We start from the raw sequence: 27974 nt of genomic DNA on the forward strand, positions 1-27974 counted from the left end.
ACATTCTTGGACCACTGGGATCTGTTTTGGGGTAGGGATGAATTGTACAAAAGGGACGGGTTGCACCTTAATAGGTGGGGGACCAGCATTCTGGCAGACAGGTTTGCCACTGCAACACGGATGTGTTTAAACTAAGTAGTGGGGGGGAGGGGATGAACTGGAAATATAAGGATGGAGTTAAAGGGAAAGTGAAAATAAGAAAAGCTAAAAAGGACAACAGAATCAATGGAGTAGAAAGCTCAAAAAGAGATCATACAGTATAGCCGAGTGAAATAGGAATTGATATGAAAGGAGAGGGGAGTCCCGAATTAAAAGTATTATATATGAATGCACAAAGTATAAGGAATAAAGTAGATGAGCTTGAGGCTCAGTTGGAAATTGGCAAGTACGATGTTGTGGGAATAACTGAGACATGGCTTCAAGCGGACAGGGCCTGGGAAGTGAATATTCAAGGATAGACATCTTATTGAAAGGACAGACTGACTGGCAGAGGGGGTGGGGTGGCTCTGTTGGTGAGGAATGATATTCAGTCCCTTGCGAGGGGGGACATAGAATCTGAGGATGTAGAGTCAGTATGGATAGAACTGAGAAATTCTAAGGGTAGAAAGACCCTAATGGGAGTTATCTACAGGCCCCCAAACAGCAGTCTGGATGGAGGGTGTAAGTTGAATGAAGAGTTAAAATTGGCATGTCGCAAAGGTAATGATACAGTCGTCATGGGGGATTTCAACATGCAGGTAGACTGGGAGAATCAGAATTGTACTGGACTCCAAGAAAGGGAGTTTGTGGAGTGCCTCTGAGATGGATTCTTAGAACAGCTTGTACTGGAGCCTACCAGGGAGAAGGCAATTCTAGATTTAGTGTTGTGCAATGAACCAGATTTGATTAGGGACCTCAAGGTAAAGGAACCATTAGGAGGTAGTGACCATAATATGATATGTTTTAACCTACAATTTGAGAAGAAGGGAAAATCAGATGTGTCAGTATTACAGTTGAACAAAGGGAACTATGGAGCTATGAGGGAGGAGCTGGCCAAAGTTCAATGGAACAATACCCTAGCAGGGAAGACAGTGGAACAAAAATGGCAGGTATTTCTAGGAATAATGCAGAAGGTGCAAGATCGGTTCATTCCAAAGAGGAAGAAAGATCCTAAGGGGAGTAAGGGGCGGCCATGGCTGACGAGGGAAGTAAAGGGCAGTATAAAAATAAAAGAGAAGAAGTATAACATAGCAAAGATGAACGGGAAACCGGAGGACTGGGAAGCTTTTAAAGAGCAACAGAAGATAACAAAAAAGGCAATACGCCAAGAAAAAATGAGGTATGAAGGTAAACTAGCCAAGAATATAAAGGAGGATAGTAAAAGCTTCTTTAGGTATGTGAATAGCAAAAAAATAGTTAAGACCAAAATTGGGCCATTGAAGACAGAAACGGGTGAATTTATTAGGGGGAACAAGGAAATGGCAGATGAGTTGAACAGGTACTTTGGATCTGTCTTCACTAGGGAAGACACAAACAATCTCCCAGATGTAATAGTGGCCAAAGGAACTAGGGTAAAGGATGAACTAAAGGAAATTTATATTGGGCAAGAAACGGTGTTGGATAGACTGTTGAGTCTGAAGGCTGATGTCGCCGGGACCTGATGGTCTGCATCCCAGGGTACTTAAAGAGGTGGCTCTAGAAATCATGGATGCATTGGTAATCATTTTCCAATGTTCTATAGATTCAGGAACAGTTCCTGCTGATTGGAGGGTGGCTAATGTTGTCCCACTTTTCAAGAAAGAAGGGAGAGAGAAAACAGGGAATTATAGACCGGTTAGCCGGACATTAGTGGTGGGAAAGATGCTGGAGTCAATTATAAAAGAGGAAATTACGACACATTTGGATAGCAGTAGAAGGATCAGTTCGAGTCAGCATGGATTTATGAAGGGAAAATCATGCTTGACTAATCTTCTGGAGTTTTTTGAGGATGTAACTATGAAAATGGACAAGGGAGAGCCAGTGGATGTAATGTTACCTGGACTTCCAGAAAGCTTTTGATAAAGTCCCACATCGGAGATTAGTGAGCAAAATTAGGGCACATGGTATTGGGGGCAGAGTACGGACATGGATTGAAAATTGGCTGGCTGACAGGAAACAGTAGTGATTAACAGGTCCCTTTTGGAATGGCAGGCTGTGACCAGTGGGGTACCGCAAGGTTCAGTGCTGGGACCGCAGCTGTTTACAATATACATTAATTATTTAGATGAAGGGATTAAAAGTAACATTAGCAAATTTGCTGAATAGACAAAGCTGGGTGGCAGTGTGAAATGTCAGGAGGATGTTATGAGAATGCAGGGTGACTTGGACAGGTTGGGTGAGTGGGCAAATGTATGGCAGATGCAGTTTAATGTGGATAAATGTGAGGTTATCCACTTTGGTGGCAAGAACAGGAAGGCAGATTACTATCTAAATGGAGTCAAGTTAGGAAAAGGGGAAGTACAATGAGATTTAGGTGTTCCTGTACATCAGTCAATGAAGGCAAGCATGCAGGTACAGCAGGCAGTGAAGAAAGCTAATGGCATGCTGGCTTTTATAACAAGAGGAATTGAGTTTAGGAGTAAAGAGGTCCTTCTGCAGCTGTACAGGGCCCTGGTGAGACCCCACCTGGAGTATTGTGTGCAGTTTTGGTCTCCAAATTTGAGGAAGGACATTCTTGCTATTAAGGGAGTGCAGCGTAGGTTCACAAGGTTAATTCCCGGAATGGCGTGACTGTCATATGTTGAAAGATTAGAGCGACTGGGCTTGTAGACACTGGAATTTAGAAGGATGAGAGGGGATCTGATTGAAACATATAAGATTATTAAGGGATTGGATACATTGGAGGCAGGAAGCATGTTCCCGCTGATGGGCGAGTCCAGAACTAGAGGCCACAGTTTAAGAATAAGGGGTAAGCCATTTAGAACAGATGTGGAATGCTCTGCCCCAGAAGGCAGTGGAGGCCAAGTCTCTGGATGCATTCAAGAGAGAGTTAGATAGAGCTCTTGTAGATAGCGGGGTCAAGGGATTAGGGGAGAGGACAGGAACGGGGTACTGATTGTGTATGATCAGCCATGATCACAGTGAATGGTGGTGCTGGCTAGAAGGGCCGAATGGCCTACTCCTGCACCTACTGTCTATTGTCTATTGTAAATCACTTCTGCACCCTCTTCAAAGCCTCAACATTCTCCCTTTAATACGGTAACCAGAACTTATGAAGTACTTTATGTGAATGAGCCCTTTACTTGACTAGAGTTGGCTGCAAATGACATATTTCACTGTATGTGTTATATATTCATAAATATTTTGACCCTTACAGTTGCTGTCAAACTTCCCTGTGTGCTATATACTGAATGTAATAGAACCACAAAACCATCGATCACTACAGCACAGTACAGGCCCTTCAGCCCTCCATGTTGTGCCGACCCATGTAATCCTTAAAAAAAAAGTACTGAACCAACACTACCCCCGTAACCCTCCATTTTTCTTTCATCCCTGTGCCTGTCCAAGTGGCTCTTAATTACCCCTAATGTTTTATCCTCCACCACCATCCCTGGCAAGTCATTCCAGGCACTCACATGTGTGTGTGTGTGTGTGTGTAAAATAAATAAAAACTTCTCCCTGATGTCTCCCCTAAACTTCTCTCCCTTAATTTTGTACATATGCCCTCTGGTGTTTGCTATTGGTGCCCTGGGAAAAGGGTACTGACTATTCATCCTATCTATGCCTCTCATAATCTTGTAGACCTCTATCAAGTCCCCTCTCAATCTTCTATGCTCCAAAGAGAAAAATTCCAGCTCTGCTAACCTTGCTTTATATGACTTGTTCTCCAAACCAGGCAACATCCTGGTAAATCTCCTCTGCACTCTCTCCATAGCTTCCACATCCTTCCTATAATAAGGTGACCAGAATTGAACACAATACTCTGTGGTCTCTCCAGAGATTTGTAGAGTTGCAACATGACCTCTCTACTCTTGAACTCAATCCCCCTGTTAATGAAGCCTAGCATGCCATAGGCCTTAACTACCCTATCAATCTGTGCAGCGACCTTGAGGGATGTATGGATTTGAACCCCAAGGTCCCTTTGTTCATCCACGCTCTTAAGTAATTGACCATTAATCCTGTACTCAGTCTTCTGGTTTGTCCTTCCAAAATGCCTCACCTTGCACTTGTCCAGATTGAACTCCATCTGCCATTTTTCTGCCCAACTCTTCAGCCTGTCTATATCCTCTTGTAACCTTTGACAATCTACAGCTCCATCCACAACTCCTCCAATCTTCATGTCATCTGTAAACTTACTCACAAATCCTTCCACCTCTACATTCAAGTCATTTATAAAAATCACAAATAGCAGGGGTCCCAGGACAGATCCCTGCGGCACTCCACTGGTCACCGACCTCCAGGCAGAGTACTTTCCTTCCACTACTACCCTCTGCTTTCTTCCATTAAGCCAATTTTTTAACCAAACAGCCAAGGTTCCACTTAACCCATGCCTCATGACTTTCTGGATGAGTCTCTCATGAGGGACCTTGCCAAATGCTTTGCTAAAGTCCATGTAGACCACATCCCACTGCCCTACCCTCATCAATTTCTTTTGTTACCTCTTCAAAAAACTCAATCAGGCTCATGAGGCATGATCTTCCCTTCACAAAGCCATGTTGACTATCCATGAGTAGACTGTAATTCTCCAAATGCTCATAGATCCTATCCTTAAGAATCCTTTCCAGTAGTTTGCATACCACTGACGTAAGACTCACCGGTCTATAGTTCCCAGGCATCTCCCTATTACCTTTTTTAAGCAGGGCAACTACATTTGCCATTCTCCAGTCCACCAGCACTTCCCCTGCAGCCAAAGAGGATTCAAAGATCATAGCTAATGCTCCTGCGATCTCTTCTCTCAATTCCCACAACAACCTGGGGTGTATCATACCCGGCCCTGGGGATTTATCAATCTTAATATTTTTAAGAAGATCCAGCACTACTTCTTCCTTAATCTCCACATTGTCCAGCACACAGGCCTGCTCTACTTCGACCTCATCCTGATCAAGATCCTTTTCACTTGTGAATACTGAAGCAAAGTATTCATTTAGGACCTCCCCAACCTCCTCTGCCTCCAGGCACATGTTGCTCTCTTTATCCTGGGAGACCTTTGTTCTCGTCATCCTCCTATTCTTCACATATGCATAGAACGTCTTGGGGTTCTCCTTAATCCTACATGCCAAGGCCTTCTTATGCCCCCTTTGAGCTCTCCTAAGTCCTCTCTTTAGCTCCTTCCTGGCTACCCTATATTTCTCATAAGCCCCTCCTACTTCCTGCTTCTTATATCTAACATATGCTTCCTTTTCCCTCTTGACGAGTTGCCCCACATGTTTTGTCAGCCACGGTTCCCTTTTCCTATCATTTTTTCCTTGCCTCAGTGGGACAAACCTATCCTGAACCCAGCTCAAGTGGTCCCTAAACTTCTCCCACATTACTTCTGTGCTTTCGCCTTTGAACATCTGCTTCCAATTTACTCTCTCTTGTTCCTGCCTCATCCCTTCAAAGTTAGCCCTTCCCCAGTTAAGCACTTTACTATTTTGTCTGATTTTATCCCTTTCCATAGCTATGCTGAAGCTAAGGGAGTTGTGGTCACTCTCACCAAAATGCTACCCCACCAAGAGGTCTGTCACCTGACCAGGTTCATTACCCAGAACTAGATGCAGTATAGCCTCTCCTCTCGTCAGCCGGTCCACATACTGTGTCAGGAATCCTTCTTGAACACACCTGACAAATTCAGCCCCATCTATCCCCCTTGCACTCAGGAGGTGCCAGTCAATATGAGGGAAGTTGAAGTCACCCATAACTACTACCCTGTATTTCCTGCATCATTCTAAAATCTGCCTGCTTATCTGCTCCTCGGTGTCTTGAGGGCTATTTGGGGGCCTGTAGACTACTCCCAGCACAGTGATTGATCCCTTCCTATATCTGACTTCCACCCAGACTGACTCTGTGGACACTCCTTCTGCAGTGTCCTCCCTTTCTATAGCCGTGATACTATCCCTGACCAGCAATGCCACTCCCCACCCCCCCCCTTTCTACCTCCCATCCTATTCCTTTTAAAACACCTGAACCCCGGGACCTGCATCATCCAATCCTGCCCTTCCTCCAACCAAGTTTCAGTAACGGCCACAACATTGTAGTTCCACGTACTAATCCATGCTCTAAGTTCATCCTCCTTGTTCCTAATACTCCTAGCATTGAAATAGACACATTTCAACCCCTTTAACTGGCTACAATTATGTTCTGTCCCCTGCCTGTCCTTCCTCATCAACTCAGAACTCTTAGCATCATGCTCTTGTCCTTCTGCCTTAATCCCTGCACTCACGTTCCGATTCCCACACCCCCCCCCCCCCCGCCAAACTAGTTTAAACACTCCCCAACAGCTCTATCAAACCTGCCCGCCAGGATATTGGTCCCCCTGGGATTCAAGTGCAACCCGTCCTTTTTGTACAGGTCACACCTGTCCCAAAGGTCTCTATATTCCAGAAATCTGAATCCCTGCCCCCTGCTCCAATCCCTCAGCCACGCATTTATCCTCCACCTCATTCTATTCCTATTCTCACTGCATGGCACAGGCGGTAATCCCAAGATTACTACCTTTGAAGTCCTGCTTTTCAACTTCCTTCCTAACTCCCTGTAGTCTTCTTTCAGGACCTCTTCCCTTTTCCTACCTATGTCATTGGTACCAATATGTACCACGACCTCTGGCTGTTCTCCCTCCCACCGCAGGATATCTTGGACGCGATCAGAAACATCCCGGACCCTGGCACCTGGGAGGCAAACTACCATCCGAGTTCCTTTCCTGCGTCCACAGAATCACCTGTCTGACTCCCTGACTATAGAGTCCTCTATCACTATGCCTTTCTCTTCATTTCCCTACCCTTCTGAGCCAGAGGGCCAGACTCTGTGCCAGTGGCACGGCCACTGTCACTTCCCCCAGGTAGGCTGTCCCCCCCAACAGTACTCAAAAAGGAGTACTTATTGTCAAGGGGTACAGCCAGAAGGGTACTCTCTGGTACCTGACTCTTCCCCTTCCCTCTCCTGACTGTGACCCATTTCTCTGTTCCCCATGGCCCCGGAGTGACCACCTGTCTGCAACTTCTCTCTATCACCTCCTCACTCTCCCTGAGCAGACGAAGGTCATCGAGCTGCAGCTCCAGTTCCCTAACATGATCCTTTATGAGTTGCATCTCGATGCACCGGGTACAGATGTGGTTGTCCGGGACACCGGGAGACTCCGGGACCTCCCACATCTGACACCAACCACAGAAAACTGGCCTCACACACATACTACCTCTTTTTGCAATCAACAACTGCTTCACGTTGTCCCGTTACCGCCGAAGCCCGTTGAGCCAAAGCCCTTTCACTCTGCTGCCTCTCACTTCACTGCCCGTAATGTGAGAGGACATTGATAGATGACTTACAAGTGAAATAAATGGCTGCATGTGTGTTCCTCATCTCTCTGTCTCTTGTGTGTGTTATGGCCACCGCAAACAAACAAACAAAGAAATGTTTTTATGTATGCATGGTAAATAAATGAGTACCATGCTTGCCTCTTAGCCTTTTATTTTAGGTTCTGTATTAGTAAGGGCATCAAAGGTTACAGGGAGGAGACAACAGAATGGGGTCGAGGTGGAAAATACATCATTCATGATTGGATAGTGGAGCCGACTCAATGGGCTTTATGGCCTAATGCTGTACCTTTGTCTTATGGTCTTAAAAAGTTGCAGGAAAATAAATCAGGTTTGGGACTGAGGGATTTCTCGATGAGCCAGCATAGTCTTGATGGTCTGAACAGTTGTGAGAAATTGCCATTCCTGTGGAACAAGAATAAATCAAATGAGTTTTTAACAATAATCCAGTAGATACATAGTTAATTACCTGAATTCCCCAAAAGCTATGTTAGGAATTGAACATGCTTCTCTGAATCACTGGTGGAAATCACCTATGGAAATTAGTCTAATAACTATGAATTCCTCGTTGCTATATGTAGATTATGTTTAAATTGCTGAAAAATTCAGTGCATTGTTCTCTGGTTCTGAATTTCACTGAATTGACATTAAAAAGAACTGAATTTTGAAGGCTGTCTCCTTACATTTTCATGATCATTTGGAGTATTGCGTTCAGTTTTAGTTGCCATGTATAGGGAAGCCATTATTCAGCTGGTTAGAGTGCAAAAACGATTTATTAGGATAGTCCCTGAGTTACAGAATGAGCCTGGACGGGTTACGACTTTATTCCTCAGTGTGTAGGAGACTGAGTCTTATAAGAAATGCATAAAATCATGTTGGGCATACATAGGGTGATTTCACACAGTCTTTTTCCCTGGGTTGGCATTTGAGAACTTGAAGGAATAGGTCAAGGGTGAGAGGGAAGGATTTTATTAAGGATATTAAGGGCAGCATTTAGAGCCCATCTCCATGCTGTACAGGTCTCTGACCAGAGATGAACTTTGCTACAGATATGTCTTTGTTGGCCGTTTAATGATAAAAAGCCATAGATCAAGTGGACAGATGAAGACTTTCTCCTGGGGCAGAAGTGGCTTATACAAGGGAGCATAACTTTAAGCTGATGAAGAAAATCATATGGAGGGAAGTCAGTTACTTACATAGAGATAGGTGGGTGTATGGAACGTGCTGCAAGAGATGGTGGTAAAGGCAGATATATTAGGGACATTTAAGAGACTTAAATAGGCACATGGATGAGTGAAAAATAGAAGGCTATGTGGGAGTTGAGAGTTAAATTGATCTTGGAGTATAATTAAAAGTCTGGCACAACAGTGTGGGCTGAAGGGCCTATGTTGTGCGATTATGTTCCATGTAAATGAAACTAACAGCTTTCAAAGCATTTAAAGTGTTTCATTTTGCAGTATGTATCACATGATCTTCTCTTCTTCCTCAACCACCATCCTCCCTCTACATGCCCCTCTTAATATCTTCCAGGGCAACGTGACCTTCTCATGTACAGATCCTCGCATTGTTCCAGTCACCTTCATGAGTTCCAGCAGTTATCTGCTGCTTCCCGGGAAGCCCCAGATGGATGGTCTTTCAGTCAGCTTCCAGTTTCGCACCTGGAACAAGGATGAGCTACTGTTGTACAACGAGTTCCATGCAAACTCCGGAGTATTGCAGATTTACCTGGTCAAGGGGAAGCTCAAAATAACTGTCCATAAATTATCCCGGAGCCTGGCAGACATCACCACAGGTAATTGAAATAGTCAGCAGTGACAGCAGGAGGAATTGTGTAAGTGGAGTGTAGCACTTACCCCCAGGCAAATCATTTTCGGCAGCTAATTATCTCCCGAAACACAGCACACTGAGCCAAACAAGATTAGAGTTAAGAGGGAAAGGGAGATTACAGCAGAAGAAGAGGAAGACAATCGTGGTCTAGGGGAAGAGAAGGATTAACGATAGTTTCATTAGACCAAAACAAATACCCATGTTTAAAAGATAGAAATTTGTCTCGACAGATGAGTTTAATATATTCAGGAAAGTAGAAATGTGATGAAATCATTGGGGACATCACTTACTGCTGATTTTTTATTATTCACTAATAATGAATGGGAAAGCTTGTTGGTCATGTTTAATAGGCCTTGGGAAGAAAGAACTACTTAACGTGCTTTCCGTTTGGCATCCTAAGAATAGTACTGAGCCGTGGACCTGTTGGGAGCCAATGACAAATGGTGGATGAGGGCACTGTGGAATAAAAAGGTTCCCTCATTTCTGGACTGGGAGCAAGACTGGTGAAGAGTACTGGTAATTGGTTTATTATTGTCTGATGTACTGAGACACAGTGAAAAAGTTTTGTCTGCCTGCCTTCCGGAGAGATCATGGCATATTTAGGTACATTGTGGTTGTTAAAAGAAAAACAGAATGCAGAATATAATGTTACAATTACATACAAAGTGCAGAGGCCATGACAGGTCGATTGGGAGATCCAGAGTGCACCTTTCAGCATATGAAATGCCTGTTGAAGAGACTGATAACAATGGGACAGAAGCCTGATGCTAAATGCTCTCAAATGTTGTGTCTTTTGCCTTCACACCCCATTGTGACTTGGAGATATTGCTAGACATGAACCTAAACGTGGGAGCACTTTCACTGAAAGACTGCAACAGTTCAAGGAGAGGTTCACTGCCTCCTTTTCAAGGACAATTTGTGATCAATAAGTGTTAGACTTACCAGCAAAGATGAGCTCCCACAAGTATGTGTATTTAAAAATTTACACATGTAACTTTACACATCATATATCATTCCGTATGTGGGCATCTTTAAATTTCTTTAAATCTACACAGGGCAGTGCAGTGTAGATGTTCATAATAAATATTTATACAAGTTATCCTTTGAATAGTCAGACCATGATCTGTAGCTCAATATTGCAAAGTAGTGCAATCCTGTCTGAAGTGTATGAAGTATAAACCATAACTGAACCGGCAGATGGCCGTATTACTCAGCAGAGACAAAGTTCAAATTTCAAGTCATTGTGCTTTCCTTGTTGGGATAAATCAACCAATCTTCCTCTCCCCAGAAATGCTGCCTGACCAGCTGAATATTCCCATCTTTTACTGTATTTATTTCAGATATCTAGCTTTTGGAAATGATTATCCAGTATCAGAGTCAGTGGAAATGTCTGAACATGGAACAGATCGGTACCGCCATTCATCCGATCATGCTTGCCAATCCTGATGCCCATTATGCTGATGGTTCTGCTCCTGTGTATCATCTACATACCTTCACTACTTTCATATTCACATACCCATCCAAAGGCAGCCTAATTCCACTACTACCCTGGTAACCCAATGTCTGCAAATCCATGAGTCCTCTGAAAGATGGAAGCTGGAGATGACCTGTCCTGGTGTTGGAGGACTGTCTGTGTGTGTGTGTGTGGGTGGGGAGGGGGCTGCTTTGCTATTGTTGTTCTGTTGCTGTTGTTTGTTGCTGCTGCCTACGTTGTTCTGTGAACAATGTGGAAATGCTACGTTGGTGCCGGCATGTCTGGCGACACCTGCGGGCTGCCCCCAGCATGTTGTATTGGTTGTTAATGCAAATGACATTTCACAGTATGCTTTGATGTACATACAGCATAAACAGATGAACCTGAATCTGAACCAAGCACTTACCACTCACTGTGCAAAAATTTTGTTCCTAATGTCACCTTTAAACATCCCTCCTCTAACCTTTAAAGTATCTCCTTTGGTGTTTGATGTTTCTACCCTGGAGAACAGATTCTGACTGTGACCTCTGCCAATGCCTCTCATAATATTAAAATCTTCTATCAGGTGTCTCCTCAGCCTGTGACACTCGAAGGAGACAACCCAAGTTTTACAAAAATGAGCAGGGAGTTCTCTTACTTTCCTGAACAACATTTATCCTGACTTATCAATAAAATAAACTAACAATAAAAACATGTAAAATACAAGCAAAACAAAATCATTTGGTTCCTTATTTCTATCCTGGCACTTATTAAGAGCATGTCTGATCTTTAAATCAGCATCACATTCCTCCACTAACTAAATCTTTACTCAAGATATATTGGGATTTGATAGGGAGGTTAAGGTAAAGAAACCCTTAGGAGACAGTGATCATAATGTAATAGAATTCACCCTGTACTTTGAGAGGGAGAAGATGAAGTCAGACGTATCAGTATTACAGTGGAATAAAGGGAATTACAGAGGCAGGGAGAGGAGTTGGCCAGAATTGATTGGAAGGGGACACTAGTAGAGATTACAGTAGGGTAGCAATGGCTGGAGTTTCTGGGAGAAATTTGGAAGAAGGATAGATACATCCCAAAGAAGAAGAATATTTTAAAAACAGGATAATGTAACTGGCTGATAAGAGAAGTCAGAGCAAACATAAATGCAAAACAGGGAGTATATCATACAGCAAAAACTAGTGGGAAGTTATGGATTGGAAACATGAAAAAACCACTAAAGGCCACTAAAAGGCCTTTAAAAGGCCAGAAGGGGGAAAGATGAAATATGAAGGTTAGCTAGCCAATAATATCAAAGAGGACACCAAAAGTATTATTCAGATATCTAAAGAGTAGAAGAAAGGCGAGAGGTGAGAGTCTGCTGGAAAATGACATTGGAGAGGTAGTAATGGGGGATAAGGAAATGGTGGATGAACTGAATAAATATTTTGCATCAGTCTTTACTGTGGAACACTAGCATTATACCCGAAATTCAAGCGTGACAGAGGGGCAGAAGTGAGAGCAGTTTCTATTACTAGGGAGAAAGTGCCTGGGAAACTGAAAAGTCTGAAGGTAGATAAGTCAGCTGAACTAGATGGTCTACACCCCAGGTTTCTGAAAGAGGTAGCTAAAGAGATTGTAGAGGCATTAATAATGATCTTTCAAGAATCACTAGATTCTGAAATGATTCTGGAGGACTGTAAAATTGCAAATGTCACTTCACTCTTCAGGAAGTGAGGAAGGCAGAAGGAAGTTTGTTATAAGCCAGTTCGCCTTACCTCAATGGTTGGGCAAATGTTGGAGTTAATTGTTACAGATGTCATTTTGGGGTACTTGGAGGCACATGGTAAAATAGGCCAAAGTCAGCATGGTTTCCTTAAGGGAAAATATTGCATGACAAATCTGTTAGAATTCTTTGAGGAAATAACAAGCAGGACAGACAAAGGAGAATTGGTTGAAGGTGTATCCTTGGATTTTCAGTAAGTCTTTGACAAAATGCTGCACATGAGGCTGCTTAACAAGATAAGAGCCCATGGTATTACAGGAAGATACTAGCATTGATAGAATATTGGCTGACTGACAGGAGGTAAAGATTGGGAATAAATGGAACCTTTTCTGATTGGATGCTGGTGACTAGTGATGTTCTGCAGGGTCGGTGTTGAGATTGCTTCATTTTACATTGTATGCCAATGATTTTGAGGATGGAATTGATGACTTTGGGGCCAAGTTTCCAGATGATACAAAGATAGGTGGAGGGGCAGATAGTGTTGAGGAAGCAGGAAGGCTGCAGAAAGAGTTGGGTAGATTAGGATAATAGACAAAGAAGTGGCAAATGGAACACAGTGTCGGGAAGTATATGGTCATGCACTTTGGTAAAAGGAATAAAAGCACAGAATCTTCTGTAACTGGTGAGAAAATTTAAAAATAAGTGTTGCAAAGGGACTTGGGAGTCCACAGGAAGGATTCCCTAAAGGTTAATTTGCAGGTTAAGTCAGTGGTGAGGGAGGCAAATGCAATGTTAGCATTCATTTCGAGAGGACTAGAATATAAAAGCAAGAATGTAATGCTAAGGCTTTATGATGCACTGGTGAGACCGCATTTGGAATATAGCAAGCAGCTTTTGGTCCCATATTTAAGAAAGGATGTGGTGACACTGGAGAGGGTTCAAAGGAGGTTCACGAGAATGATTCCGGAAATTAAAGGCTTATTGTATGAAGAGTGATGATTCTAGCTTTTACTTACTAAAGTTTAAAAGAATGATGGGGGAATCTCATAGAAATCCTTCAAATGTTGAAAGGTCTAGATAGACTGGATGTGGAGAGGAGATTTCCTGTGACAGGGGATCTAGGAGCAGCAGGGACAGCCTCAGAATAGAGGGACGTCCATTTAGAATAGAGATGAGGTGGAATTCCTTTAGCCAGAGGGTGGTGAATCAATGAAGTTCCTTGCCACAGGTGGCTGGAGATGCCAAGTCATTCCATGTACTTAAAGCAGAGGCTGATAGGTTCTTGATTAGTCAAGGTGTGAAACATTACCGGAAGAAGGCAGGAGAATGGGGTTGAGAGGAAAATGGATCAGCCATGATGAAATGGCAGAGCAGACTTAATTGCTTAATTCTACTCCTTTATCTTTTAGTCTTATGTCTTAAGAATACCAGCATCTGCAGAATCTTAAGTTTATAGCTTTGCTCTATTAGCCCCTTTTACCCTTGATTTCCCAAAGAAACATTGATGATATTCATAGTCTTTGCTATGCTCAAATTAATTACTGGTACTTGCCTAAGAGTAATTCTGACTACATTGTAAAAATGATATTATGGCTGTTAATGCTCTTAGGATGTGAAATCTACTGTGGCAAAGTGTAGTCCTAATTCTAATCCTTTAATTTAATGAGCTGCCACATCCTGTGGCACCATGAATAAAATTAGGGAAGATCTGCTGGTTCACAAAGACACTACATAATCCAAGGAAAGTGTGGAAGTGAGGAAATGCTTTCTGCACTGAGGTAGGGTGAGACTAGAACTAGAAGTTTCAGCTTAAGGGTGGAAAATGAAATATCTACAGGGAACGTGAATGGTAATTTTATCTGGTGCAAGTGTGGAAAGAGGAGCCAGCAGAAGTTGTGGATATGGGTTCAATTGCAACTTTTAAATGTACATTACAGCACAATATAGGCTGTTTGTTCTATGATGTTGCACTGATCTGCTAATCTGCTCTAAGGTCGGTATAATGCTTCCCTCCTGTATAGCCCTGCATTTTTGCTATTTAAGAGAAGTTTGGATAAGTACATGAATAGATGGGTATGGAGGGCTATGGTTCAGGTGTGGGTTGATGGGGCTAGGCGGGATAACATTGAAAACCCTGCTTCTATGCTGTAGTGCTCCAACATTGCTCCCATTACAATTATCTTCTAAATCTTGTACCATCGGCAATTAAATAGTTAATATTAGGCACTCGTATTTTACTATAAAGAAACAATTAAGCAAACCGAGGGGAAGATCAACCATATGTACACATTTTTTTGTGTAGTTCTGTATCAAGACCAGGTTATATTGGTAGCCCCAAACTATTCAAGTGTCTCCAGTGCATCACACAGAATGAGCAGTAGAAAGTTTTCTTTGCAATGCAGGGCACGTATAATAGTTATTGCCAGCATTGCTGATTAGGGCAAGTTTAACCTTACCAGTGTGAGTGAGACAGCTTTGTTTAAAGCTTCTTGCCCATAGGGAGTCTATGATACAATGAGAGCATCAATTAGTTCTAGCCTTGAATGTTGTGTCATTGCAAGATTAATAGGTTAGTAAGAGCAATTTAAAGTAAATGGCATGATATATTGGACAGTAAAACCATATACTAAGACCAATAAAACCATATTTTCTTAAACATTTAATAATGTTAAAGCAGCAGTGCTAATTTTCTTTCTCAGAAAGGCTCCTTTCAAAAGGGCCTCACAGATGGAGTCAAATTACTCTCTCATTTGTAAAAAAAATACAAAGGTATAAGAAAATGAAAGGGTTAACATACGAGCACCATTTGATGTTTCTGGGCCTGTATTCGCTGGAGTTTTAAAGAATGAGGGGAGATCTCATTGAAACCCATTGAATATTGAAAGGGAGAATAAATCAGCCATGATGGAATAGCCAGGCAGACAATGGGCTGAATGGCCTAATTCTGCTCCAGTGTCTTATAGTCTAATGTAATTTACAGGCTCTCCTGATTGGTGGCTTACCCATACATATGAGGAAGTCCCCAGGCTTATTCCTGGATCTACACTGCCGGAAAGGAAAGATGGTACAAGAATGCAGGCAGCACTTGGACATCCTCACAGTACCAGACACTAGTTCATTCCCGAGCTCAGCTGCTGTCTGTGTGAAGTTGTACATTCTCCCTGTGGCTGTGTGGGTTTCTTCTGGAGTATTCCACTTTCCACTTACATGCGGTTGGCAGGTTAATTGGGTGCTGTAAATTATTCCCAGTCTGTAGGTGAGTGGTAGGTTTTGGGTGGGTTGAGTTGCTGAGAATGTGGATATTCAGAATCAGAATTAGATTAATATCACTGCCATAGTCATGAAATTTGTTGTTTTGCAGTAGCAATACATTGCAATATAAGATGATTAAAAAACTATAAATTACAATAAGAAATGCATATATAAATTAAGTCAAGTAAGTAGTGCAAAAAGAGAACAAAGTAAATAAAATACAGTGAGGTAATTTTCATGGGTTCATCATCCATTCATAAATCTGGTGGTGGAGGGGAAGAAGTTGTTCCTGAAATGTTGAGTGTGTGTTTTAAAGGCTCCTGTATCTCCTCCTTGATGGTAGAAATGAGAAGAAGGGATGTCCTAGGTCATGGGCGTCTTTAATGATGGGTTTTTGACATCTTTTTGAGGCATTGCCTTATGAAGGCATCCTGGATGCTGGAGAGGCTAAAGCCCATAATGGAGCTGGATGGGAAAATATTAAAATGGGATTATTGTAGGATTAGAGTAAAGGGCAGTTAATAATCAGCATAGACTCGATCAGGTGAAGAGTCTGTGTCCCTTCTTTCTATGACTCTATAAGGTTCATTGCCAAATGGGATAAGGACTGAAGTGATGTGAACTGGAAGGTTAGCATCACTTTGTAGACTTCACATTCTGCAAAATGGTTTTTGATCTTTCATTTCCATTCAGTCTATGTAATCAGTCTGAGATCTTAATGAAGAATAAGAACAAGACATAAAATGCTGCAACACACAAATATGTCATTTGCTATTTGGCCCATGCAGGCACTTTAAGATAAATAACTAATTAATCCCACTCTTCCCCGGCAAGTTTGTTTATCCATATTTTGGGGAACTGCAGTGAGCTTGGATAACTTAGTTGGCAGAGCACTGGATTTTTAATCTAACGTTTCAGGGTTCAAGTTCGTATTCGGGCACTGACTTTACCTCGGGAGATAAGTAACCGTCACCACTTTCACATCCATCCTGCGAAATGTAATTTTTTTTCAATGGGCTGAATAGCCTAATATTGCTCCTATGTCTTCTAATCTTATGGTCTTATTCCCCATTCTGTGAGGCTTAAGGCTTTATAAGGCATTGGTCAGACCACACTTGAAGTATTGTGAGCAATTTTGTGCCCCTTATCTAAGAAAGTATGTGCAGACGTTGGACAGAGTCCAGAGGAGGTTCACGGGAATCATCCTGGGAATGAAGGGAGTTTAGAAGAATGAGCAGGGATTCTTAATGAAACCTTTTAAATATTGAAAGGCCTAGATAGAGTGAACATGGAGAGGATGTTTCCTAGAGCTGGGGAGTCTAGGACTAGAGGGCAGAGCCTCAGATGTCACTTCAGAACAGAGATTCTTTAACCAGAGTGTGTTGATTCTGTGGAATTCATTGGCCCAGATGGCTGCTGAGCCCCTGTCATTGGGTATATTTAGAGTGGAGGTTCATAGGTCTTGACTAGTAAGGGTGTCATAGGTAACAGGGAGAAGGCAGGAGAATGGAATTGAAGGGATTAATAAATCAGCCATGATGGAATAGCGGAACAGACCTGATGTGACAAATTGCTTGATTGTGCTCCTGATGTCTTATGGTCGTTAATGTGTGAAATTCTTGAATGGATTCTGGCTTCCAACAAAGCAATCATGATATGCAAATATAGAAAAGGCAAGAACAGATTAAGAGAAGGCACAGTTTTATGCAGTGGAGAGTATGAAATCCCATTGAGTTTCTTGAGGAAGAACATTGATGCAATGCAAGTCTTGGCATATACAGACCGGTTAGTGAAGAAGGCACCTGATATGTTTGCTTTCATAGCCTGAGACCTTCAGTATATGAGTTTGGACATCATGTTGCAGTGTACACAGCATTGGTTAGACTTCTCTTTTAAAGTATTGTGTACAGTTGCCACACCACAAGAAGATTTAGTAACAATAAAGAGAGTGCAGAAGAGATTCACCAGGATGTTACCTGGAATGAAGAGCTGTCATTATAAGAAATTGAAAAGACTGTGTATATGCTTGCTGGAAATCAGAGCAGGTTTATTCCCACTGATACATGTCATAAAACTTGCTGTTTTGTGGGACAATATAGTGTAATACATAATTAAAAAATGTATTAAAAAAGGTGCATAACAGGTATAGGAGGTGAGAACAAACAAGGTGCTTACAGTGTACAGGAGATGCAAGAGAACACTTAAGAAAGAAATCAGGAAGGCTAAAAGAAGGCATGAAGTTACTCTAACAGACAAGGTGAAGGAGAATCCTAAGGGATTCTATAGGTATGTTAAAAGCAAAAGGATGACAAGAGACAAATTAGTCCTCTGGAAGACCAGAATGGTAATCCATGAGTGGAGCCAAAACAGGTGGAGGAGATCTTAAATGCATTCCTTGCATCTAATTTTACTCAGGAAACAGATACAGAATCGATAAAGGTGGAGTGAAGTGGCATAAACTTCGTGGGCCCAATACAGGTCACACAGGAGCAGGTGTTAGTCACCCTGAAACAAATCAGGTCGATAAGCCCCTAAGGCCTAATAAGATATTCCCTTGGATCCAACGGGTGGCAAGTACAGAAATTGCCATGCCATAGGGAGATATTTAAAACATCCTTAGCAACAGGAGACGTACCAGATGATTGGAGGATAGCCAATGTTGATTCATTGTTTAAAAAAGGCTCTAAACAGGAGATCATGGGTCAATGACTCTGACATCAGTTGTGGGAAAGTTATTGGAAGGTATTTTAAGGGACTGGTTATATAAGTATTTGGATAGACATGGACTGGTTAAGGATAGTCAGCATGGCTTTGTGCATGGCAGGTCATGTCTAACCAACGTTATAGATTTTTTCAAGAAAGTTACCAGGAAAGTGGATGAATGCAAGGCAGTGGATGTTGTCTACATGGACCTTAGTAAGGCAGTTGACAAGGTCTCGCATGGGAGACTGGCCAAAAGGTTCAGTCACTTGGCATTCAGAATGAGGTAGAAAATTAGATTAGGCATTGGCTTTGTGGGAGAAGCCAAAGAGTGGGTTGCCTCGTGATTAGTGGTGTTCCGCAGAGATCAGTGTTGGGTCCTTTGTTGTTTGTCATCTGTATCAGTGAACTGGATAATAATGTGGATCAGCAAATTTGCGGATAACACCAAGATTGGGGATGTAGTGAGCAATGAGAAAGGATTTCATGGTGTGCAGAGGGGTCTGGATCAGCTGGGATAATGGGCTGAAAAGGGCAGGTGGAATTTAATACATATAAGTGTGAGGTGCTGCACTTCGGAGGGAGACCAGGGCAGGTCTTATTCAGTGAACGGTAGAGTACTGAGGAGAGTGATAGAACAACAGGATCTGGAAATACAGGTACATAATTCATTGAAAGTGGTGTCATAGGTAGATAGGGTCATAAAGAAAACTTTTGTCATATTGGCCTTCATAAATCAATGTACTGAGTACAGAAGAGGGTATGTTATTTTGTAGTTGTATGAGACGATAGACCATTAGACCATAAAACATAGGAGCAGAATTGGGCCACTTGGCTCTCAAGTCTACTCTGTCATTTCATCATGGCTGATCCAAATTTTCTCTCAGCCCCAGTCTCCTGCCTTCTTCCCATATTCCTTCATGCCCTGATGAATCAAGAATTTATCAATTTCTGCCTTAAGTTTACATAAAGACTTGGCCACCACAATCGCCTGTGGCAAAGAATTCCACAGATTCACCACTCTCTGGGTAAAGAAATTCCTCCTCATCTCCATGCTAAAAGGATGCCCCTCTATTCTGAGTTTGTGTCCTCCGGTCTTAGACTCTCCCACCACAGGAATCATCCTCTCCAATTCAATTCTTGCAAGGCCTTTATCCATTCGATAGGTTTCAATGAGGCCACCCCTCATTCTTCTGAATTCTAGTGAATACAGGCCCAGAGCCATCAGATAATTTTCATAGGACAAGCCATTCAATCCTGGAATCATCCTTGTGAACCTCCTTTGAACCCTTTTCAGTTTCAGCAGATCCCTTTCAAAATAAGGGGTCCAAACCTGCTCACAATACTCAAGCAAGGCCTCGCAGGTGCCTTATAAATTTTCAACATTGCATCCTTTCTTTTATATTCCAGTCCTCTTGAAATAAATGCTAATGTTGCATTTGCCTTTCTCACCACAGGCTCAACCTGTAAATTAACCATTAGAGAATCATGCACAAGGACTCCAAAGATTCATTGCACCTCAGCTTTCTGTATTTTCTCTCCATTTAGAAAATAGCCAATCCTTTCATTTCTTCTACCAAAGTGCATGACCATACACTTCCTGACGCTATATTCCCTGTGCCATTTTTGCCCATTCTCCTAATTTGTCTGTCTTTCAGTAGCCTCTCAACTTCCTCAAAACTACCATTCCCTCCATCTATCTTCATATTGTCTGCAAACTATGCAGCAAAGCCATCAATTCCATCATCCAAATCATTGACATATAATGTAAAAAAAATTGGTCCCAACACAGACCCCCATGGAACACTGGTAGTCACCAGCAGCCAGACAGAAATAGCTCCTTTTGCCCCACTCTTTTCCTCCTGCTAATCAGCCACTGCTTTATCCATACTAGGATCGTCCCTGTAATACCATGGGCTCAAAGCTTGTTAAGCAGCCTCATGTATGCAACCTTGTTAAAGTTCTTCTGAAAGTCCAAGTACATAACATCAACCAATTTTCCTTAGTCTATCCTGCTTGTTTCTTCAAAGAATTCCAACAGATTTGCCAGGCAAGACTTTCCCCTGAGGAAACCCTGCTGACTAATTGCCTTTTTTTATCATGTGCCTCCAAGTACTCTGAAACTTCATCCTTAATAATCGATCCCAACCACTAACTGTTTTAATAGTTTCCTTTCTTCTGCCTTTTTCCCTTTTTGAGGAGTGGAGTGACATTTGCAATTTTCCACTCTTCCAGAACCATTCCAGAATCTAGTGATTCCTGAAAGAAATATAAATATAAGAAATATTAATGCCATATAACCATATAACAATTACAGCACGGAAACAGGCCATCTCGGCCCTTCTAGTCCATGCCGACGCTTACACTCACCTAGTCCTACTGGCCCGCACTCAGCCCATAACCCTCCATTCCTTTCCTGTCCATATACCTATCCAATTTTACTTCAAATGACTATACCAAACCTGCCTCTGCCACTTCTACTGGAAGCTCATTCCACACAGCTACCACTCTCTGAGTAAAGAAATTCCCCCTCGTGTTACCCTTAAACTTTTGCCCCCTAACTCTCAAATCATGTCCTCTTGTTTGAATCTCCCTTACTTTCAATGGAAAAAGCCTATCCACGTCAACTCGATCTATCCCCCTCATTATCTTAAATTCCTCTATCAAGTCCCCCCTCAACCTTCTACGCTCCAAAGAATAAAGACCTAACTTGTTCAACCTTTGCCTGTAACTTAGGTGCTGAAACCCAAGTAACATTCTAGTAAATCTTCTCTGTACTCTCTCTATTTTGTTGATATCTTTCCTATAATTCAATGACCAGAACTGTACACAATACTCCAAATTCGGCCTTACCTATGCCTCGTACAATTTTAACATTACATCCCAACTCCTATACTCAATGCTCTGATTTATAAAGGTCAGCATACCAAAAGCTTTCTTCACCACCCTATCCACATGAGATTCCACCTTCAGGGAACTATGCACCATTATTCCTAGATCACTCTGTTCGACTGCATTCTTCAATGCCCTACCATTTACCATGTATGTCTTATTTGGATTATTCCTACGAAAATGTAGCACCTCACACTTATCAGCATTAAACTCCATCTGCCATTGTTCAGCCCACCCTTCTAACTGGCCTAAATCTCTCTGCAAGCTTTGAAAACCTACTTTATTATTCACAACGCCACCTACCTTAGTATCATCTGCATACTTACTAATCCAATTGACCACCCCATCATCCAGATCATTACTGGATCCAGTACAACATTGGATCCAGTACAGATCCCTGAGGCACACCACTAGTCACCAGTCTCCAACCTGACAAATAGTTTTCCACCACTACTCTCTGGCATCTCCCATCTAGCCAGTGTTGAATCCATTTTACTACTTCAATATTAATACCTAACGATTGAACCTTCCTAACTAACCTTCCATGCGGAACCTTGTCAAAGGCCTTACTGAAGTCCAGATAGACAACATCCAATGCTTTACCCTCGTCAAATTTCCTCGTAACCTCTCCAAAAAATTCAATGATTTGTCAAACATGACCTTCCACGCACAAATCCATGCTGACTATTCCTAATCAGACCCTGTCTATCCAGATAATTATATATACCATCTCTAAGAATACTTTCCATTAATTTACCCACCACTGACATCAAACTGACAGGCCTATAATTGCTAGGTTTACTCTTAGAACCCTTTTTAAACAATGGAACCACATGAGCAACACGCCAATCCTCTGGCACCACCCCCATTTCTAATAACATTTGAAATATTTCTGTCAGTGCCCCTGCTATTTCTACATCAACTTCCCTCAAGGCCCTAGGGAATATCCTGTCAGGACCTGGAGACTTATCCACTTTTATATTCCTTAAAAGCACCAGTACTTCTTCCCTTTTAATCATCATAGTTTCCATAACTTCTCTACTTGTTTCCCTTACCTTAGACAATTCAATATCCTTCTCCTTAGTGAATACTGAAGAAAAGAAAGTGTTAAACATTTCCCCCATCTCTTCTGGCTCCACACATAGTTGTCCACTCTAATTCTCTAAGGCACCAATTTTTCCCCTCACTATCCTTTTGCTATTAATATAACTGTAGAAACCCTTTGGATTTATTTTCACCTTACTTGCCAAAGCAACCTTGTATCTTCTTTTAGCTTTTCTAATTTCTTTCTTAGGATTCTTTTTACATTCTTTATATTCCTCGAGCACCTCATTTACTCCATGCTGCCTATATTTATTGTAGATCTCCCTCTTTTTCCGAATCAAGTTTCCAATATCCCTTGAAAACCATGGCACTCTCAAACTTTTAACCTTTCCTTTCAACCTAACATGAACATAAAGATTCTGTACCTTCAAAATTTCACCTTTAAATGACCTCCATTTCTCTATTACATCCTTCCCATAAAACAAATTGTCCCAATCCACTCCTTCTAAGTCCTTTCACATCGCCTCAAAGTTAGCCTTTCTCCAATCAAAAATCTCAACCCTGGGTCCAGTCCTAACCTTCTCCATAATTATATTGAAACTAATGGTATTGTGATCACTGGACCCGAAGTGCTCCCCAACACATACGTCCGTCACCTGACCTATCTCATTCCCTAACAGGAGATCCAACACTGCCCCTTCTCTAGTCAGTATCGCTATGTATTGCTGCAAAAAACTATCCTGCACACATTCTACAAACTCCAAACCATCCAGCCCTTTTACAGAATGGGCTTCCCTGTCTATGTGTGGAAAATTAAAATCTCCCACAATCACAACCCTGTGCTTACTACAAATATCTGCTATCTCCTTACAAATTTGCTCCTCCAATTCTTGCTCCCCATTAGGTGGTCTATAATACACCCCCATAAGTGTTACTACACCTTTCCCCAATTCCACCCAAATAGTCTCCCTAGTTGAGCCCTTTAATCTATCCTGCCAAAGCACCGCTGTAATATTTTCTCGGACAAGCAATGCAACACCTCCTCTTGCCCCTCCGATTCTATCACACCTGAAGCAACGAAATCCAGGAATATTTAGTTGCCAATCACACCCCTCCTGCAACCATGTTTCACTAATAGCTACAACATCATATTTCCAGGTATCAATCCATGCTCTAAGCTCATCCACCTTTCTTACAATGCTCCTAGCATTAAAATAGATGTGTTTAAGAATCTCTCCACCTCTTCCTCTCTGTTTATCCGTACTGATGCGATCAACTTTATTATCTTTTTCTTCTTCTCCCCTACATCTTCGGTCTGAGCACTCCCCTTCTCTATCACCTGCCTATCCTCCCTCACACACTGTCTACTAGCATTCTCTATTTGTGAGCTAACCTCCTCTCCCCTAGTCTCTTCAAATTGATTCCCACCCCCCAACCATTCTAGTTTAAAGTCTCCCCAGTAGCCTCAGCAAATCTCCCTGCCAGGATATTGGTCCCCCTAGGATTCAAATGTAACCCGTCCTTTTTGTACAGGTCACACCAGTCCCAAAATAGGTCCCAATGATCCAGAAACTTGAATCCCTGCCCCTTGCTCCAATCCCTCAGCCACGCATTTCTCCTCCACCTCATTCCATTCCTACTCTCACTGTCGCGTGGCACAGGCAGTAATCCTGAGATTACTACCTTTGTGGTCCTTCTTCTCAACTGACTTCCTAATTCCCTATATTCTCCTTTCAGAACCTCTTCCCTTTTCCTACCTATGTCATTGGTACCTGTATGTACCACATCCTCTGGCTCCTCACCCTCCCACTTCAGGATATCTTGGATGCGATCAGTAACATCCCGAACCCTGGCACCAGGGAGGCAAACTACCATCCGGGTCTCCTGATTGCATCCACAGAATTGCCTATCTGACCCCCTAACTATCGAGTCCCCTATTACTACTGCCTTCCTCTTCCTTTCCCTACCCTTCTGAGCTACAGGGCCAGACTCTTGCCGGAGGCACGCCCACTGTTGCTTCCCCCAGGTAGGCTGTCCCCTCCCCCAACAGTACTCAAACAGGAGTACTTATTGTCAAGGAGTACAGCCACTAGGGTACTCTCTAGTACCTGACTCTTCCCCTCTCCCTCCTAACTGTGACCCACCTGTCTGCCTCCCGTGGCCCTGGTGTGACCACCTGTCTGTAACTCCCCTCTTTCAACTCCTCACTCTCCCTGACCAGACGAAGGTCATCGAGCTGCAGCTCCAGTTCCCTAACATGGTCCCTTAGGAGCTGCAGCTCGTCGCACCTGGCGCAGATGTGTACTTCCAGGAGGCTAGGAGAATCCAGGACCTCCCACATCTGACACTGAGAACAACAAGCTGCCCTCACACTCATACTTCCCCTTTCCTCAAAGAACAGGAAAAAACTGAAACCTAAACCTACCTTGCCTTGCCCGCTTCCACCTAAGCCCGTTGAGCCCAAGCCCTTAAGCCTTCTCTCTGCTCCTGGCACACTCCGCTGCCCACTGTATAAGGCTGTGTGCCTTCAAGATCTCTTCAGCCACCTTTTTCAGAACTCTGGGGTGTACACCATCTGATACTGGTGACTTATCTACCTTCAGACCTTTCAGTTTTCCTAAAATGTTCTGTCTGGTTATGATAGCTTCTCACACTTCATGACCCCTGACACCTGGAAATTTCACCAAACTGCTGATGTTTTTCAAAGTGAAGACTGATGCAAAATACTTATTTAGTTCATCCACTATTTTGTTTTTTCCCATTACTACCTCTCCAAAGTAATTTTATTGTGTTCCAAAGTCCACTCTCACCTCTCTTTTACATTTTCTGTATCTGAAGAAACTTTTAGTATCCTCTTTAATAGTACTGCCTAGCTTACTTTTGTATTCCATCTTAATCTTCTTAATGATTTTCTAATTGCCTTCTATTGGTTTTTAAAAGCTTCCCAATCCTCTAACTTCCCACTAATCTTTGCTCTATTATGTGCCCTCTCTTTGGATTCTATGTTGGCCTTGACTTTTGTTAGCGATGGTTGTATGATCTTTCCTTTAGAATACTTCTTCCTCTTTGGAATGTATATACCCTGTGCCTTGCAAATAGCTTCCAGAAATTCCAGTCATTGCCGCTGTGCTGTCATCTTCTGCCAGTGTCCTTTCCCATCAATTCTGGCCAATTCCTCGCTCATGCCTCTGTAGTTCCCTTTTCTCCACTGTAATACTGATACATATGACTTTAGCTTCTCTGTGTATAAGAATTGGTGAGGCCTAATTTGGAGCATTGTGTGCAGTTCTGGTCACCTCCCTGCAGGAAAGATGTAAATAATGTTGAAAGAGTGCAGAGAAAATTTACAAGGATGGTGTTGGACCTGGAGGACCTGAGTTGCAAGGAAAGATTGAATAGGTTAGGACTCTATTCTTTAGAATGTAGAAGACTGAGAGGAGATTTAATAGAGTTATACAAAATTATGAGGGGTATACCTAGATAGGGTAAATGCAAGAAGGCTTTTTCCGCTGAGGTTGGGTGGAGACTACAACCAAAAGTCATGACTTAAGAGTGAAGGCTGAGAAGTTTAAAGGGAACATCAGGAAAATTTTCTTCACACAGAGGGTCGTGAGAGTGTGGAATGAGCGGCCAGCACAAGTGGTCCATGAGAGCTCAATTTCAACATTTAAGAGAAGTTTGGATAGATACAGGGTAGTGTGGACATGGAGGGCTATGGTCCTGGAGCAGGTTGATGGGAGTAGACAGGTTAAATGGACTAGGAGGACCAAAGGGCATGTTTCTGTTCTGTACTTCTCTATGATTCTGTGACTAGATGTAAGTGGGAGATAGGAGAACCAGTAAATTGATGGTGATATTGGATACAATATGTGGCAGGAAATTAAGTGGAACAATTGCATGAAAATATGATTATTGCTAGACATTGCTGGGCTGAATGGCCTTTTCTAGGTCCATAAGACATAGGAGCAGTATTAGGCTGTATGGCCTATTGAGTCTGCTCCACCATTCCATCATGCCTGATTTATTATCCCTCTCAACCCCAGTCTCCTGGCTTCTCCAATCAACTTCCACTTTAAATATACCCAATGACTTGGCTTTCACAGCCATGCGTGGCAATGAATTCCACAGATTCACCATCCTCGGGACATTTAGAACAGAGATAAGGAAGGATTTGTTTAGCCAGAGGGAGGTGAATCTGTTCTGTTCTATACTGAGGGACTCCCCACCTTAGGAAACATCCTCTCCACATTCACTCTATCTTGGCCTTTCAATATTCAATAGGTTTCAATGAAATCCTTTCATTCTTCCAAACTCCAGCAAGTATAAGCCCAGAGCCTTCAAACACTCATCACATCATGAGTATGAAAAGGTTAGATCCTGCTTCATCACTGAACTGAAAGGTGAGTCCAAGTGTCCAGCAGAGGGTCAGATACACTTCATATCTGAGCCCTCAGCTTTGACTGGCACATGTAACACCTTTCATTTGAAAAGGACTATCAGTCTGAACAGAAAGGACAAGTGATGTATTCATCTTTCTCTAAATAAATGTGTTAATTTTTTTCAGAGAAATATGTTTTAGTATTTATTTTATTTATTTAGAGTCATAGATTCATAGATTCTATGACTCTAAATTAAGGAAAAAATAAAAATATACTAGGAAGTAGCCCTCCTCTATTTTAAGATGTTTAATTATTTAATTTTATTTCAATGATTTCTAAATGTCCCAGATAATAATAGATGCCTGGAGACAGCTGAAAGTTCCTTGGATAGAAAAGGCCATTGGGGTGATCCAGGGCTTCCGTTTCTACCACCCGAGGTATTACAGTCTGCAAACCGCTCTACTTTGGGTAACAGTCATGACCGAGAGGTTGATTATCTCCATGGTAACTCAGAATAAAGTCAGTGAACATTGAATCTGTGGCTGGGGTCAAATATAATCTACCTCAGTGAAAGAAATGCTCTGAAGAGGTCCTGGGCAATGTCTTTAGGTGGTTGACGCATTAGATTTATTTCCAATGGAATATCATCTGTCATCATCATTCTAAGTTTCACTGATAACTCGTTAAAATTTTGAAGTTATAAAACATCAGTTTTCGAGTATCCTGTCAGGTTGTTTGTATTCAGTTTCTATCTCCACAAACTGACTCTTTCTTTTCCGAAAATGAACTCCAACTCTCAATTGGCGCAAAATCTGTTGTGATGACAGCTGAGATTTACTATATCAATTTAAGAATTCTGGTTGCCCTCTCTGGCACTGTTGTCATCATTTACAAAACGTAGTGAGGTTCACCTATTCAGCTACTCAACTGCAACTTGGCAGCATTAGTTCATTTAGATAGTCGATTTGTATGAATAATATATCCTGGCTATTTGTACAAAGATGCTGCTATTTCTTTTGAAGCACCGGTTAGGTGGACAGTTCTTGTCATTACATCATATCACACAATATGGGATGATGCAGTGAATTTTTTGGGGTTCTTGCCAGGACTGGAAATATTAGTAATGAGGAGAATTTGGGTACATCAGCATAATTTTCTTTGGAGCAAAGGAAGCTGAAGGAAGATTTAATTGGGATCTAGGTGGAAGGAACAGAGGTTTCTCTTGATGTGGCGGGGGG

At 42.2% G+C, this 27974-nt stretch overlaps 1 protein-coding gene across 3 annotated transcripts in view; it reads left to right on the top strand.

Moving 5' to 3' along the window:
* The window catches only part of LOC140714304 (contactin-associated protein-like 5), a 1942527-nt gene that overhangs the window by 719811 nt on the left and 1194742 nt on the right, over nt 1–27974 (top strand). For all 3 annotated transcript variants that reach the window (XM_073025413.1, XM_073025423.1, XM_073025434.1), the window contains one exon: nt 8997–9258. In XM_073025413.1, the coding sequence (XP_072881514.1) occupies nt 8997–9258 (262 nt within the window). The remainder of the gene's footprint in view (nt 1–8996; nt 9259–27974) is intronic.

This window comes from Hemitrygon akajei, chromosome 2, assembly GCF_048418815.1.
Source record: "Hemitrygon akajei chromosome 2, sHemAka1.3, whole genome shotgun sequence".
Taxonomy (NCBI): domain Eukaryota; kingdom Metazoa; phylum Chordata; class Chondrichthyes; order Myliobatiformes; family Dasyatidae; genus Hemitrygon; species Hemitrygon akajei.